Consider the following 14,071-nt stretch of genomic DNA (forward strand, 5'->3'; position numbering starts at 1 on the left):
ACTTCATGCTTGGTGATCTCAGTAGAGCCGAGTGCTTGAAGCTCATTTGTGATGTTAGTGAGTCGATCAAACGTGAGCTAAACATTCTCATTGTCGTTTCTCTTGAAGCGGTTGAAGAGGTTGCGAAGGACACTGATTCTTTGATCTCTCTAGGTTGAGACGCCTTCGTTGACCTTGGAGAGCCAGTCCCAGACTAGTTTGGATGTTTCCAGAGCACTCACATGGCCATATTGTCCTTTGGTCAGATGACCACAGATGATGTTCTTGGCAGTGGAATCCAGTTGAACGAACTTCTTGACATCAGCAGCGATGACACCTTCACCAGTCTTGGGGGCGCCATTCTTGACAACATACCAGAGGTCGACATCAATGGCTTCCAGATGCATGCACATCTTATTCTTCCAGTAGGGATATTCAGTTCCATCAAAGACTGGGCACGCAGCGGAGACTTTGATTATCCCTGCAGTCGACATAGCTAAAACTCTAGGTGGTTAAAGCGAATCACACAGAACAAGGGAGTACCTTGCTCTGATACCAATTGAAAGTGCTAGTGATCGTCTAGAGGAGGGTGAATAGGCAATTTTTATGAAAATCTTCAAAACATGGAAGTTTCGAAGACAAACGATAGAAATAAGCCTATTACCATGCGGCGGAAGGTAGACTACACTAAGCAAGCCATAGTCAAGTATTCAATAAAATGAAAGCACAAAGACTAATAGCAGCTAGGCAGTATAGATCAGGATGAAAGATAGTATGAAGCCAATCAGAATAAGCAGTCACACAGTGAAGACAAACAGATAATGCAAACAGGCAATGACTTCACAAGGACCAATCTGCAAATAAAGAGATGGGAAGGATAGAACCAGTGGCTCGTTGAAGACAATGATTTGTTGGACCAGTTCCAGTTGCGGTGACAACTGTATGTCTGGTTAGGGAGGCTGAGATTCAACTCAGAAGACCGCGTCTTCACCTTATTCCCCTTGAGCTAAGGACACCCAGTCCTCGCCCAATTACTCTGGTAAGTCTTCAAGGTAGACTTCCAAACCTTCACAGACTTCGTTCACCGACGATCCACAATGACTCTTGGATGCTCAGAACGCGACGCCTAACCGGCTGGAGGATTCACAATCCTCAAGTGTAATAAGTCTTCAGATCACACAAACAGGAAGACTTCAGTGATGCCTAACACTCTTTGGCTCTGGGTGTTTAGGGCTTTGTCCTCGCAAGGATTTCTCTCTCAAAGGCTTCGAGGTGGGTTGCACTCAAACGACAAAAGCCGTGCACTAACTCTAAGCAGCCAACCAATTTATGGTGTAGGGGGTGGGCTAATTATAGCCACTAGGCAACCCGACCTGATTTGTCTGAAATGACCCTGGGTCACTAAGGAACTGACACGTGTTCCAGCGGTCAGATTTCAAACACACATGGCAACTTTACTTGAGCTATAAGCAAAGCTGACTTATCCGGCTCTGGATAAGATTTGCTCTCATTGTCTTCGCTCGAAGACATAGGATTTTGGTTAAGCATCACTTCAATCATTCTGACTGGTTCACTTGGACCCCACTTAACAGTACGGTGGTCTCTATGACTCAACAAAGAAGAAAAAGAACGACGAAACAACTAAGTCTTCGCGCTCCATAGTCTTCACGCGATGTTTTCTCTTGTCATAGTCTTCAATGTGAATGTCTTCACATACCACCTTTGACTTCAATGTCTTCATACATTTTTAGGGGCCATCTCCGGTAGGAAAACCGAATCAATGAGGGACTTCTACTTGTGTTATCCTGCAATTCTCACAAACACATTAGTCCCTCAACCAGGTTTGTCATCAATACTCCAAAACCAACTAGGGGTGACACTAGATGCACTTACACTAGCTGTGGAAATCGTCACGCTGCACCAACTTCTTCGCCGCTTTCCGCTACTTTGCTAGCTGGCGAGTTTGATCGTTACCCGCCATCTTCATAGTGTTCATGGGTGTGATCGTATAGTAATTTGTTGTTGTTGTTGTTGTTGTTGTTGTTGTTGTGTAGCTGCTTTATATACTCATCACCAATATATTGCAGGGTTCATCATGACAGGGGCTTTTGCTCATGGAGCTATTTTTTTCATTAGGGATTACATTCCGGAACAGAATGAGGATAATGTATTGGCAAGAATGTTAGACCATAAAGAAGCTATCATATCTCATTTAAGTTGGGCTAGCCTCTTTCTAGGATTCCATACCTTGGGCCTTTATGTTCATAACGACGTCATGCTTGTGGGTTGGCTGTGAAAGGAGAGTAGAGTTTTTTAGTTTAGTAAGAAAAGTACTGGGTGAGGCTTCTCACATCCATAACATATTATCTGTACTCTTTTTCAAGCATGCCTCTTTTTAATGACTCTCTTTTTCAACTTAATTGTGGCATTTCATTCTGTTATCAGCACGTCTCCCTACACTGACACCTGACAATAAGTATCCAACAAATAGAACACCAATCTAGCACCATTACCACTAACATTAAATAACAACATAATGTCATCTGCAAAGAGTAAGCAACTCATCGATGGTACCGATTCTGATAATTTAATCTCACTGATCTGCGATGACTGATTCTGCATTTTTAAGAGGCACAAAAGATCCTCTGCCGCAACAAGAAAAGGTAGGATGAGATAGGATTCCCCTAGCGAATCCCTCTTTTGGCTTAGTAGTCTATTCACCCCTTCCGCCCTCTAGACGACTTATCGATCATACAGTTGGCTCTCTGGCGAGCAGCATGGTCACTGGTGTTGGCTGTGTGCTTCGGCCATGTGGATGATGAGGTGAATTGTGGTGGGCGATCCTGGCAAGGTTGTCGCCATCGGTGACGGTCAAGCCCTGATCTGGATCTTGAGTTCCTGGCCTGCCGTGATGGAGTCCTCATCGTGAAGGGGCTTGTGGCTTGCACACAAAACATAGTGGGGATGGTGCCGAGCGAAAGCTTTGCGCTTCGACGACGGCGACAATGTCTGCAGGTGTTGCGGTTCTCTTGGGTCCGCACATGAGCCCTCACCGTTCCCCCAACCATGGTTTTATAAATTTCAGTTCGAGAAATATTTCAACACCTACTAAAATTACTGAATTTCAGTGATTCGGTTTGCATTTCAGCCAATGCTACAATATATAAATAAAGTCACAGGATCGAAATAGTGGAGGATATAAATTTTTCCTCAAGACATATTGAAAGCTCAGCCTGACCAGCCGAAGCACCCTAGTACAGTAGCAGGAAAAGCTTCGTGTGGTCTCCAAAAAACAGCAGTCAGTAGTCACAGAACGATACGTCGCACCGTCACGAGCCACGAGAGAGAGAGAGAGAGAGAGAGAGAGAGAGAGAGGGGGGGGGAGCGGGCAACGGCCATGGCCACCGGAGCTGCCTGCTACTACCACCCCGCCGCGGGAAGGGGGAGCCCCTCCTCGCTATCTCCGGGCCTCGGGTCATCGCAGAGCAAGGTGTTCTTTATCAGCTGCGGCGGCCGCAGCAGCAGCCGGTGGTGGATGAGGAGGAGGGGAGGGGAGGGGAAGGCGAGCTGTGGCAGCATCAATAGCAGCAGCAGGGCAAGGGCGAGGCCTGCCTTGTTCTCCCCTGCCATGGAGTGGCAGGAGTGCAGGTATCCCCAACCCTCCGTGTCCATGCCAGTAGTTTGATATTGCCTTTTTTTTTTAGAAAAACATTTGATATTGCCTTTGAATCGCTGTATTACCATTTGGTTAAAATGGGAACTTCTGACATGTGAATTTTTGCTCATGGTTGTGATGGATAATTTGCTAGTGCTGGTTCATTTCAATTGGACTCTAATTTCTCAGTGTTGAAATGAATCTAATGTTGTAAGGGTACTTGAGAAGGTTCTCTAGATATAATCTCTGAGTTTTGCTTCAGTACACCCCCCTAGAAAAGTTTACAGATTTTGATGCAGATTAAAGGTGGAGATTAGAAATTATCCCATCAATCAAAAAGTTTAGATTATTCTGATCTCTTGTTTGATCTATTGGGGGAATAGGGATTATAATTAGTTGATCATTAATGTACGAGAATTTCATTTTTAAGTAGCTTTAAGATTTGTGCAAACTTTTAGGAGGGGGTGTACGGAAGCAAAACTCATAACCTCTATCCTTTGTTGCACTCAAAAGATCATTTGCCCTTCTTTTGTATGTGACATTCTGAGTCATGGCTGCACCTTCATAAGATGTTGACTGTTATTTAGTTAATTCACGCTTGCAGAAACAAGTACCGTCGACACAGCTTGCTGATAGTCCCATGCTTCTCTGCAATACATATTTTCTTTCATCTGCTCTCCCCTCGCGGTGACTGAACATTCTCTTGGATACAGCACTGAGATTGAAGTTGATGTTCCATGTTCAGTGGCCTACCAGTGTTACTCCGAACGTGAGACTATTCCTGAATGGATGCCATTCATATCAACTGTCAAGGTGCTTGTTAGCGCTTTTCTTCTTGCACATCATTTTTCTTTTATTTAGCATGCCATGGTTGGAGGCTGAATTTTTCTATACCTGAATAGGAGTGGACATTTACCAGTACAACCTACAAATTATATTAATTTCCATTCCAATCTTGTCACGAACACGCACCGAACTTCCATCTGTGTCATCCTTCCATCCTTTAGATGGTTATATTTTAGTATTGGATGCTTTTGCTTATTCATGGCTCATACTGGCATTTAAACAATTGCAGCAAGTTAGCAATTCCATTTTTTCTATTGAATGGAACTTTGCAGTGGCATATCGCTGAATAGAGCACTTGGGGTTGATATATGAATTGATATGAATACATTCCCCGTAGATGTATGATGGGTAGAAGCTTCTCTGGTCATATCATTAGGCTTCTATCCTCTGCATATATGACCATCAACACCAAGTCAAATTCGCTATAGCTAGAACCATAATGACCAACATGTCTCTTCTATGCTGTTTCCGTTTCATTAGTTTGGTTTTCTATGAACTTAGCTTTCCCTTTCAGTTTTAGCAACAAATGGTTATGCGTGTGATAATTTACAGGTCCTTGAAGATAAACCAGAACTTTCACGTTGGACTTTGAAGTATGCGATACTTGGTCGGGATGTAGAATTTTCTTGGCTTGCCCGAAACATGACGGTAAGTATATACTATGACAAAGTTGCTACAGATCTGGGAGTGAATATTCAGTTAATAAAACTTTCCTCTGTATCAGCCGACTAAAAATCAGAAGATTCATTGGCGTTCTCTTGAAGGTCTTCCTAACAGGTGATCATTCAACCAATCCAGACTTACATACATACTAACTGAATGCCCGTGCATTGCCACGGAACAAAAATAATTTAAAACGGGCTTCTATAATAAAAAATGAACCTTCACTATCATATTCCATTTCCTGTAGCGAACATGGGTTACGTTGTGGAAGGTTCATCTTGTGGGTGTTGTGTCCAGTCTTGACTTAGAGGTGGTACTGGGATTGTAGTTGTAGACAAAAGTTATTTGACTTACATTACTATTAGTTAATCACATTATTTCGGATAAGTTCAGGCTGGTATAGGGCTTGACAAATGATGTAGAAATACCAGTTGCTTACCAGTCGCACCTATATGTTTTGGGTACACATCTGTAGGTGTCATACATGTAATTATTGCATATAATTCAATAAGCAACCTAATATAACTCCCTTGTGGTCCTTGAGGAAGTTAATTTGTTGCACCCTAGAGTTACATTACATTAAAAAAAGTAGTTAGCTAGTGGCCGAAATGCTGCGCGTGGCAGGGGAAAATAGGGCGAGTTTCTCTATGTATCATTAATATATAAAAACATATCAGTGTCAGCTCTTATAGAAGCATGTTCAACAGGTAGTAGCTATTCAAGTTTGTACTACAAAGATGATTCCTGTAGTATATATTGAAGGCAAATAGCAAAAAGGACCCCAGCAAACTACGGTTACTGAAATCACTCTTTAAAAAAAATTAGCAGGCTTGCAATTTCTGATAGGGCATTTCCGATGCTATGAGAAATTCAGCTTCTCACACATTTGAAATGACATAAAAATGTCAGTATTATGATTGATAGAAGCATGTTCGGCAAGTAGTTATTAAGCTTCATGCACTAGCCAAGGCAACCAAAAGTCGGAATTGATGGAAAGGGCTAGGCAATCCAAATATAGACTTCAAGACCCCCTCTCACGTGTGACTCGGAGGTATGGCTCAAGAGGAGGGGGCCAGCAACAATTTTTAGATAAATTGCAAAGTCAGGACTTGAACTCGAGACCTCAGAGCATCTCCAGCCGTTGCCCCCCCCCCCCCCAGGAGGCATAAAAATCGCCGCCTGGGGGCGAGCCGGCGGTATAATAGGCTCAGGGGGCGGTTGGGCACCCAGCCGTCGTCCCCAGGCGCCGATGTTGGCCCAGTTTTCGGCCCACTTTCGGCGAAAAATGGCCCGATATCGGCGAGAATCGCCCCATATTCGGCGTGGTTCGGCGTGAATTCTCAACATAAATAATTTTTTTATCACAGTTCATCACAGAAAATCAATAGAAATCAAATAGTTCAACAAATAGTGCAACAACAAATAGTTCAATACAAATTATATAGTTCAACAAATAAAAACTCATATTTCATCACATGTCGAGCTAGGCGCCGCCCTTGATCCTCCATAGATGCTCCACCAGATCCTGCTGCAGTTGTTGATGCACATGTGGGTCTTGGATCTCCTGACGCATATTGAGGTAGGCAGTCCAGGTTGCCGGTAGCTGGTGATCAACTTCGGCAAGAGGACACTGCTTGTAGTATGGTTCAGTGTCAAACACTGGCTCTTCCTGCTCGCTCTCAATGATCATATTGTGCAACATGACACGAGAAGTCATGATCTCCCACATTTGATCTTTCGACCAGGTCTGAGCAGGGTACCGAACAACAACAAATCGAGATTGGAGCACACCAAATGCCCGCTCGACATCCTTCCTGCAAGCCTCCTGAACCTTGGCAAACTGGAACTTCTTGCCTCCTGGCACAGCGTTTGAGATAGTCTTCACAAATGTCGACCATCTCGGATAGATGCCATTAGCTAGGTAGTACCCCTTGTTTAGTGCCACCCATTGACCTCGAAGTTCACCGGAGGAGAATGACCTTCAACAAGCTTGGCAAAGACAGGAGAGCACTGCAGCACGTTGATGTCATTGTTAGTTCCTGGCATACCAAAGGAGTGCCAAATCCAGAGGTCCTGAATGGCCACCGCCTCAAGTACCACATTGCAACCGCCTTTGGCGCCTTTGTACATCCCCTGCCAAGCAGATGGGCAGTTCTTCCATTTCCAATGCATGCAGTCGATGCTTCCAAGCATCCCAGGAAATCCTCTTGCTGCATTCTGTGCTAGGATCCAAGCAGTGTCTTCCGCATTGGGTGTTCGCAAGTATTGCGGTCCAAACACTACCACCACTGCCCTGCAGAACTTGTAGAAACACTCAATGGTGGTGGACTCGGCCATGCGCCCATAGTCGTCGAGTGAATCACTGGGAGCTCCGTATGCAAGCATCCTCATCGCTGTCATGCACTTCTAGATTGAGGTGAATCCAAGTTTGCCGGTGCAATCCTTCTTGCACTTGAAGTAGCCGTCGAACGCCCGGATGGAATTCACAATCCTGAGGAAAAGCTTTCGGCTCATCCGATAACGGTGCCGAAATACTTTGTCGCTGTGCATTGGAGCGTCGGCGAAGTAGTCGGAGTAGAGCATGCAGTAGCCTTCCAGACGATGTCGGTTCTTTGCTTTCATCTGCCCCGGCGCCGAGCCACCTCGCCGCGGCTTTTCATTGCTCGCGAGCAGGCCGGCGAGGGCGGCGAAGACCATGAGATGTTCCTCTTCCTGGACGTCGGCATCGGCTTCCTCCTCCAGCAGCGCGGCGAGCGCCTCCTCGTCGTCCGAGTCCATTGCCGAGCAGGCAAATCGCCGAACACCTTGCGGGCGTGGTGGGCGCACACCCGCCGGTACACTGCCCCTACGCGGCCGGAACGCCGGAAAAATCGCCCGGGCGGTGGTGGAGAGGCTGCCGCGGCGAAACCTCTTCTCTTTTTCCGGCAGGGAATGGCCTATCTAGCGGTGTTGGGCGGTGGGTGGCGCCGGGATCGGCAGGGTGGCTGCCGAGCGCGCGGGGGGTGGGAGGCGAATCTGGACAATTAGCTTGACTTTTCGCCTGACGGTGTGGGCCAGGCGTGTTTTTCCCTTGCGCCGGAGCCCCCCCGCGCCCCCCTGTGCGCGGGTTCGGCCTGCGATCGCCGGGCCCAAAAACGGACCGAGCCGGCGGATTTCGGCGTCTTGGGGGCGCGGCTGGGGCGTTTTTTCGGCGCCGGTGCGTAAAGTCGCCGGGGGGGGGGGGGGGGGGGGGGGGGGGGGGGGGGGGGGGGGCTTGTTGGGGGCGCGGCTGGAGATGCTCTCAGACCCAAATACCATGTTAAGCTTCATGCACTAGCCAACGCAACCAAAAGTCTGAATTGATGGAAAGGGCTTGGCAATCCATATATACACTTCAACAGTAGTAACTATTCAAGATTCACAATATAAAGATGTCGTGTAGTATCTATTGAAGGCAAAAACCAAAAAAGAGCCCAACAAAATGAGGTTACTGGAAATGCAGCAGTCTTACAATTTGTGAGCCTGGCCTTTCTCGATATTATAAGAAATTCAGCTTATCTCATATTTGGAGATAAACATGCTATCAGAACACTTATGGAAGGCAATTCTCCAACCAGGCATTTGAAGACTTTAATCGAAACTTGAATGTAGCCAGTTCCACAATATTAGAAAACTAATTCAAACTACAAGAGCATGGAAAGCAACTGCAAGGCTCTCAATTGACCTTTGCCATTATTTCAGCATCCATTATTTCAGCATATGAAACACCGCCTTTTACCTGAATTGTTCAACCAACAACTGCTTCTACGAATCACACATAATTAGGGAAATTCAAAAGGTGATAGAATCAACGACATCTTATTTATATTTGTCAGTACATCAGTATTCCAAATTGCCAACTCATTTTGTAGATCTTGCAGCACGGTTCATGTTTTGCCAGCATATGATAGGCAACAGGACTCCCCCTTTCCCCTTAACCCCTTTGATGTACAAATCATGTGGTGGGCTAGTAACTGTCTTGGGCAACATGATAAACATTCGCATCAGAACACGATGATGTGATGTTCAAATTCTTACTAGTAGAAAAGAGCAGGACATTACCTTGCTGTGTATTTTGCGAGAATACTACCTTGGCTTACACAAGCAAGTAGAGTCTGACCTGAGACTCAAGTTAACATACCAAAATTAGCAATCGCTTATTTATTCGTTGTATTATTTAAGCTTGTTTAAAATGTATATGCCCTGTATCATGGAACTGTCATCATAAGAAGTTAATTGGCAGTAGGAATGACAGCAAGCATTCAAGAAAACTTATAAAAACTAATGGAAATAGTAAGAGAAGTACCAATCATAGCAAGGGTCAGAAAGGCCATGTCTAGAACATACCACATCATACAGTGACCAAAGCATCCTATTCCGTGTACATGTGTCTAAAGTCATGTCTGTCAAGAGCAACAATGACGGCGTTAAACACCGTCTTCTTTCTCTTCTGTGAAGATTACTGTGCATGGATCCGACTCTATCCTAGTGCATCTTGTCCACATCCACCATGGTTTTTCTACTGCTTCTTGCGATGACCACTCTTCACCCCTTTGTCTGTCTTCCTCTCGCTTATGTTTGCTTCTCTATCATCGCCCCATAGGAAGACAAGGGGTAATCTTCCTACTCCGTTGTACAACTGTAACTTCAGTACTGAATTTGTTGTACTCCCTCCAGTCCATATTACTTGTCACTGCTTTATTCCCTCTGATCCATAAAGCAGCGACAAGTAATATGGATCAGAGGGAGTAGTAAAATTTTAAACACAAAATATGTTCAGGCTTACAAAATCACAACTATTGTGGAATGCTTTTAACTTGCAACCTTTTTAGTTTGTTACCTTGCAACTCTGGCAGGCTGGCTGCTACATGCATCACAAACAGAAACACAAGGAACTTCATAAATGAATTCTTGCAAGCTGCCAATAGAAAGGTTTACACTGAAGACGGAAATGAACCCAAGAGGAAACGCATGCAGTTTGTGTAGTGTTAGAGTACGTAATGGGCCTAATGGCCTGGGCGGGCGGTATAGCCCGTTAGTCTTAGGGTTAATTAGAGATAAGGGTCGCTTGCTTAGGGGTCAAGTAAGCCTTGCTTGGGAGTCAAGTAAACCTCTCTATATAAAGAGAGGAGATGTATCAATCTAATCAAGCAAGAATTAAGAAGGAAATCCCTTCCATCTTGCCCGGCCATGGGCAAAAGGCCCCCGGCCGGCCCTCTCGCGCCCTCCTTCTAGCAGCGCCATAACAGTTTGGTATCAGCTAGCTTCGGTTTGATCATGTTTTCACCGCCGCCCAACCCGTCTCTTCCGCTGCCAGTCACCTCGTCGCCTTCGGCGACCATCACGACCGTCGCCCCGCTCCTGCCCGCGCCGGGATTCTCTGTCGCGCCAGTCCCCTCCGTCCTCACCCCGGAGGTGTCCGGGGCACTGCGGGACCTAACCCAGGCGGTCCAGGAGATCCGCCTGTTCTTGTCCGGGTCCTACGGGCCACACCCGGCTGCGCCGCCCATCGCCGCCACCGTGCCGCTGTGGCTGCCGTGGCAGCCGCTGCCCCAGGCGGCCTCCGCTGCGCTCGCCGGGCGGCTGCAGCAGCTGCCATCCACCGCCCCGCCCTGGCTGCAGTGGCCGCCGCCGCGACCGACGCTCCGCCGCAGCAGCCGCTGCCGCTGCCCCAGGGCGTCCCCGCCGCGCTCGCCGGGCCGCTGCAGCTGCCATCCACCGCCCCGCGCTGGCTACAGTGGCAGGCGCCGCTCTTGGCGGCCTTCGCCGCGCCTGGCGCTCCGCTGCAGCAGCCATCGCCGGTCAGCTCCGGCCCTACATGGACCGCGCCGGCGGGAGCCCCGATCCACCAGATCAAGTTCCCTCTGTCGCCATTACCGCTTCCCCAGGGCGTCCCCATCCAGCAGATCAAGTTCCCGCCGTCGCCGTCACCACTTCTGGCTTGGATCACTACCCGCCACGTGTCGGCGGCGGTGAGGCTGCAGGCTGCTGCGCGCGGCCTCCTAGCGCGTCGGCGTGTGCGGGAGATGCGTGGTCTGCAGCTGCCGCTCCTCCCAGCTGCGCTTCGCTGCGGAAAGGACCTCGATCTCCTCCGCTGCGTCGGGGATCTTGGGCATGCTGTTTTCCCCGCGGGCAGCGACCTCAAAGTCTGCGACATCGGCGGTTGGGGGGGGCGCACCCCTCCTCGTCATTCTCCATCGCAAGCCCTCCACTCTTCTCTGTGCGGTGCAGACCAACAGCCGTCCGGCGGGGAGAAGGCAGGGTGTCACCGACAGGAGTGCACCGCGTAGCACCACTGCATTCCGCCAGCCACCGCGAGGGCGCCTCTGCTGGTCGCTCTTGCGACCATTTCCAGGTGGCCATACACATGCATTCCTTTTGTCCAGATGGTGTCCATGGGATCCAGGTGGCTGTACACGTGCACGTCCGACGTGCGGATGGTGTCCACTTTTTGTTAAGGGGTCCAAAATAAATCGTCCCAGTCCATTTCAGGTTGAGAGTAATAAAACAAGCCGAGAGGTAAAAGGCTTGTTTTTAGGTGTTAGGTTTGTGTTGCGTCGAGTCATGGTTATAAGTTGGTTAGGCTGCAGCTTGAGGACAAGCTGCATGTCTAGGTGGGGTGTAGTGTTAGAGTACGTAATGGGCCTAATGGCCTGGGCGGGCGGTATAGCCCGTTAGTCTTAGGGTTAATTAGAGATAAGGGTCGCTTGCTTAGGGGTCAAGTAAGCCTTGCTTGGGAGTCAAGTAAACCTATCTATATAAAGAGAGGAGATGTATCAATCTAATCAAGCAAGAATTAAGAAGGAAATCCCTTCCATCTTGCCCTCACGCCCTCCTTCTAGCAGTGCCATAACATGTAGCTACTATAGAGTATATTTGGTGGATTTGCTTATTAACCCAATATTGACATCCAAACAGAGGGATTTTAAGACTAAAAAATTTATATGCAAAATCGTACTATTAAGCACGTCTGTGACTCGTGTGCGCTGATGAGCTAGGTAGTGAATTTACACATGCATAGGTGCACAGTTCTTTAGAATCTTGAGGTAACACAACATTTTGTGGAATAGACAAACTTTTTCACCTCGATTCTAAAGTTCCTTTGAGGGAAGATTAGAAGGCAAGTTCTGACATTGAGTCCTACAGAAGCATGGATGTACATAAGACATATATTACAGTTTAAACAGTATTAAGAAAACAACAAGGTAGTTTACTAACACGACAACAAAAATGAAAAAAAAACTCATTTTGCGGGGCAAAAAATATATCTTAATTGACGTAACCAGTCTCACAGATGACTGGAGAAAAAACTTTCCCAGCTCTTGATTGCCGTGATTACAAGTGACTCACAATAAAAAAAATCCCAGCTGCCGCAAACCTTAAAATACAACGAGAAGGAGAAAACATCTTATTTCTACAACGAGTCATTCATATTCCAAGATTCAACCGGTTCCGTGGAGATCCTGCATTTCCCCCTTCTCTTTGTTCCTAACATACTTGTCTGCACATAGATAAGTTCCAGCTTACAAGTGTACTCCCTCCGTCCCATCAGTGACTATAGTGCCTAGTGCGTATTAGATATTTTTAAAGTCAAACTTAGTGAACTTTGACCAAGTTTATAGGAAAATTTATCAAAATCTAGTCAAATCAATATAATTATATTAATCACGAAATATATTTTCATATGGTATATATTTGATATTACAGATATAGATAATTGTTTCTATAAACTTGGTCAAAGTTTGTGAAGTTTGGCTTTTGCAAAAACCAATGCGCACTATATCATGTGGAGCGGACAGAGAGAGTACTTATTAAAGAAATCAATCTCGGCATTATTCTGATCATCCCCTGATAGCATCTCAGAACTGAATTTTATAGAAATTTTACTGCATGTGCTGGAGGTCCTTTCAGGTAATTGTTTGGAAAGCAGAATGGGAAAAAAGTAACATGACTTCTGAACTTAACTGAATTCTGTCGGACTCCTATTTCAATCTTTATTCTTGTCCCCACTTAGTGTTCGATCCATGGAGATGGCTACCTTTTGATTTATTTGGAAGTTGGCATAATGCAATCCACTTGTTGCAGGGGCGCTGTCCGATTCTTCCCTAAGAGTTCATCCTCTTGTAGAGTACAAGTGAGCATTCTGCACTGTGAATTTGACACTTTGTAATGAGCTGCTTCTTCTTCACAACTTGATCTCCCTTCATCATTGTGTGCAGCTAACAGTGGCCTATGAAGTTCCTGAAATTCTGACCCCGGTTGCATCAGTAAGTAGCAAACGAGCATGCATATAATTATTTTTTTCTGCAGTATTCCATGCTTTAATATTTCGTTGTCACAAATCCATGAAGTTGAGCAATCCAACCATCCTTTTTCACCAGGCCCTGAAACCATTTCTGGAAGGTTTACTTTTCAATGGGCTAGAACGTTTTGTGGCGTTCGCGAAGGAACGCTATAGCAAGTCCCTCCAGTCTTGACAAGATTAACTGTCCTCAACACTAAGAGTTTCAATTTCATTCAGAGTTGATGTAAAAACTGCATAAAGCCACTAGATGTGCCAGGGGAAGGACTGTATCCGAAGAGAAATACAAGAGTGACTTATTCTAGCAAATAAATATTGACCGTTCGACTCTGACTGTCATTTACTGTCGTCTTGTTTGTTCATTTATGAGCCTAGTAGCTTTTCTAAGTTTGAAATGCCTACTAGTATCCATGATTTTGCACTAAGCTGATATCCCAGCAGAAAATGGTCTTTGTATACTGTATTTATCTGGAACTGAGGTAACCCTATTTGTCGATCGTTGCGAGCGATACGACAGTGGTGGCCCATGCAGCAGTGGAGCTACTGCAGCACCGGGGCGGTTTTCTAAAGAGATAGGTGCAGTTTTGGAACCTCCGCTTGGTTGAGAA

General features: G+C 46.4%; 1 protein-coding gene across 1 annotated transcript; it reads left to right on the forward strand.

The window, feature by feature from the left end:
* The first annotated feature begins 3,255 nt into the window (after positions 1-3,255).
* Positions 3,256-13,802, forward strand: LOC125544549. The gene is made up of 7 exons (XM_048708279.1): positions 3,256-3,627; positions 4,348-4,447; positions 5,033-5,128; positions 5,205-5,257; positions 13,247-13,295; positions 13,381-13,428; positions 13,543-13,802. Exons 1-7 carry the CDS (start codon positions 3,377-3,379, stop codon positions 13,636-13,638), a joined length of 693 nt encoding a protein of 230 aa, XP_048564236.1. The 5' UTR covers positions 3,256-3,376; the 3' UTR covers positions 13,639-13,802.
* Positions 13,803-14,071: the final 269 nt, after the last annotated feature.

This window comes from Triticum urartu, chromosome 3 (assembly GCF_003073215.2).
Source record: "Triticum urartu cultivar G1812 chromosome 3, Tu2.1, whole genome shotgun sequence".
Taxonomy (NCBI): domain Eukaryota; kingdom Viridiplantae; phylum Streptophyta; class Magnoliopsida; order Poales; family Poaceae; genus Triticum; species Triticum urartu.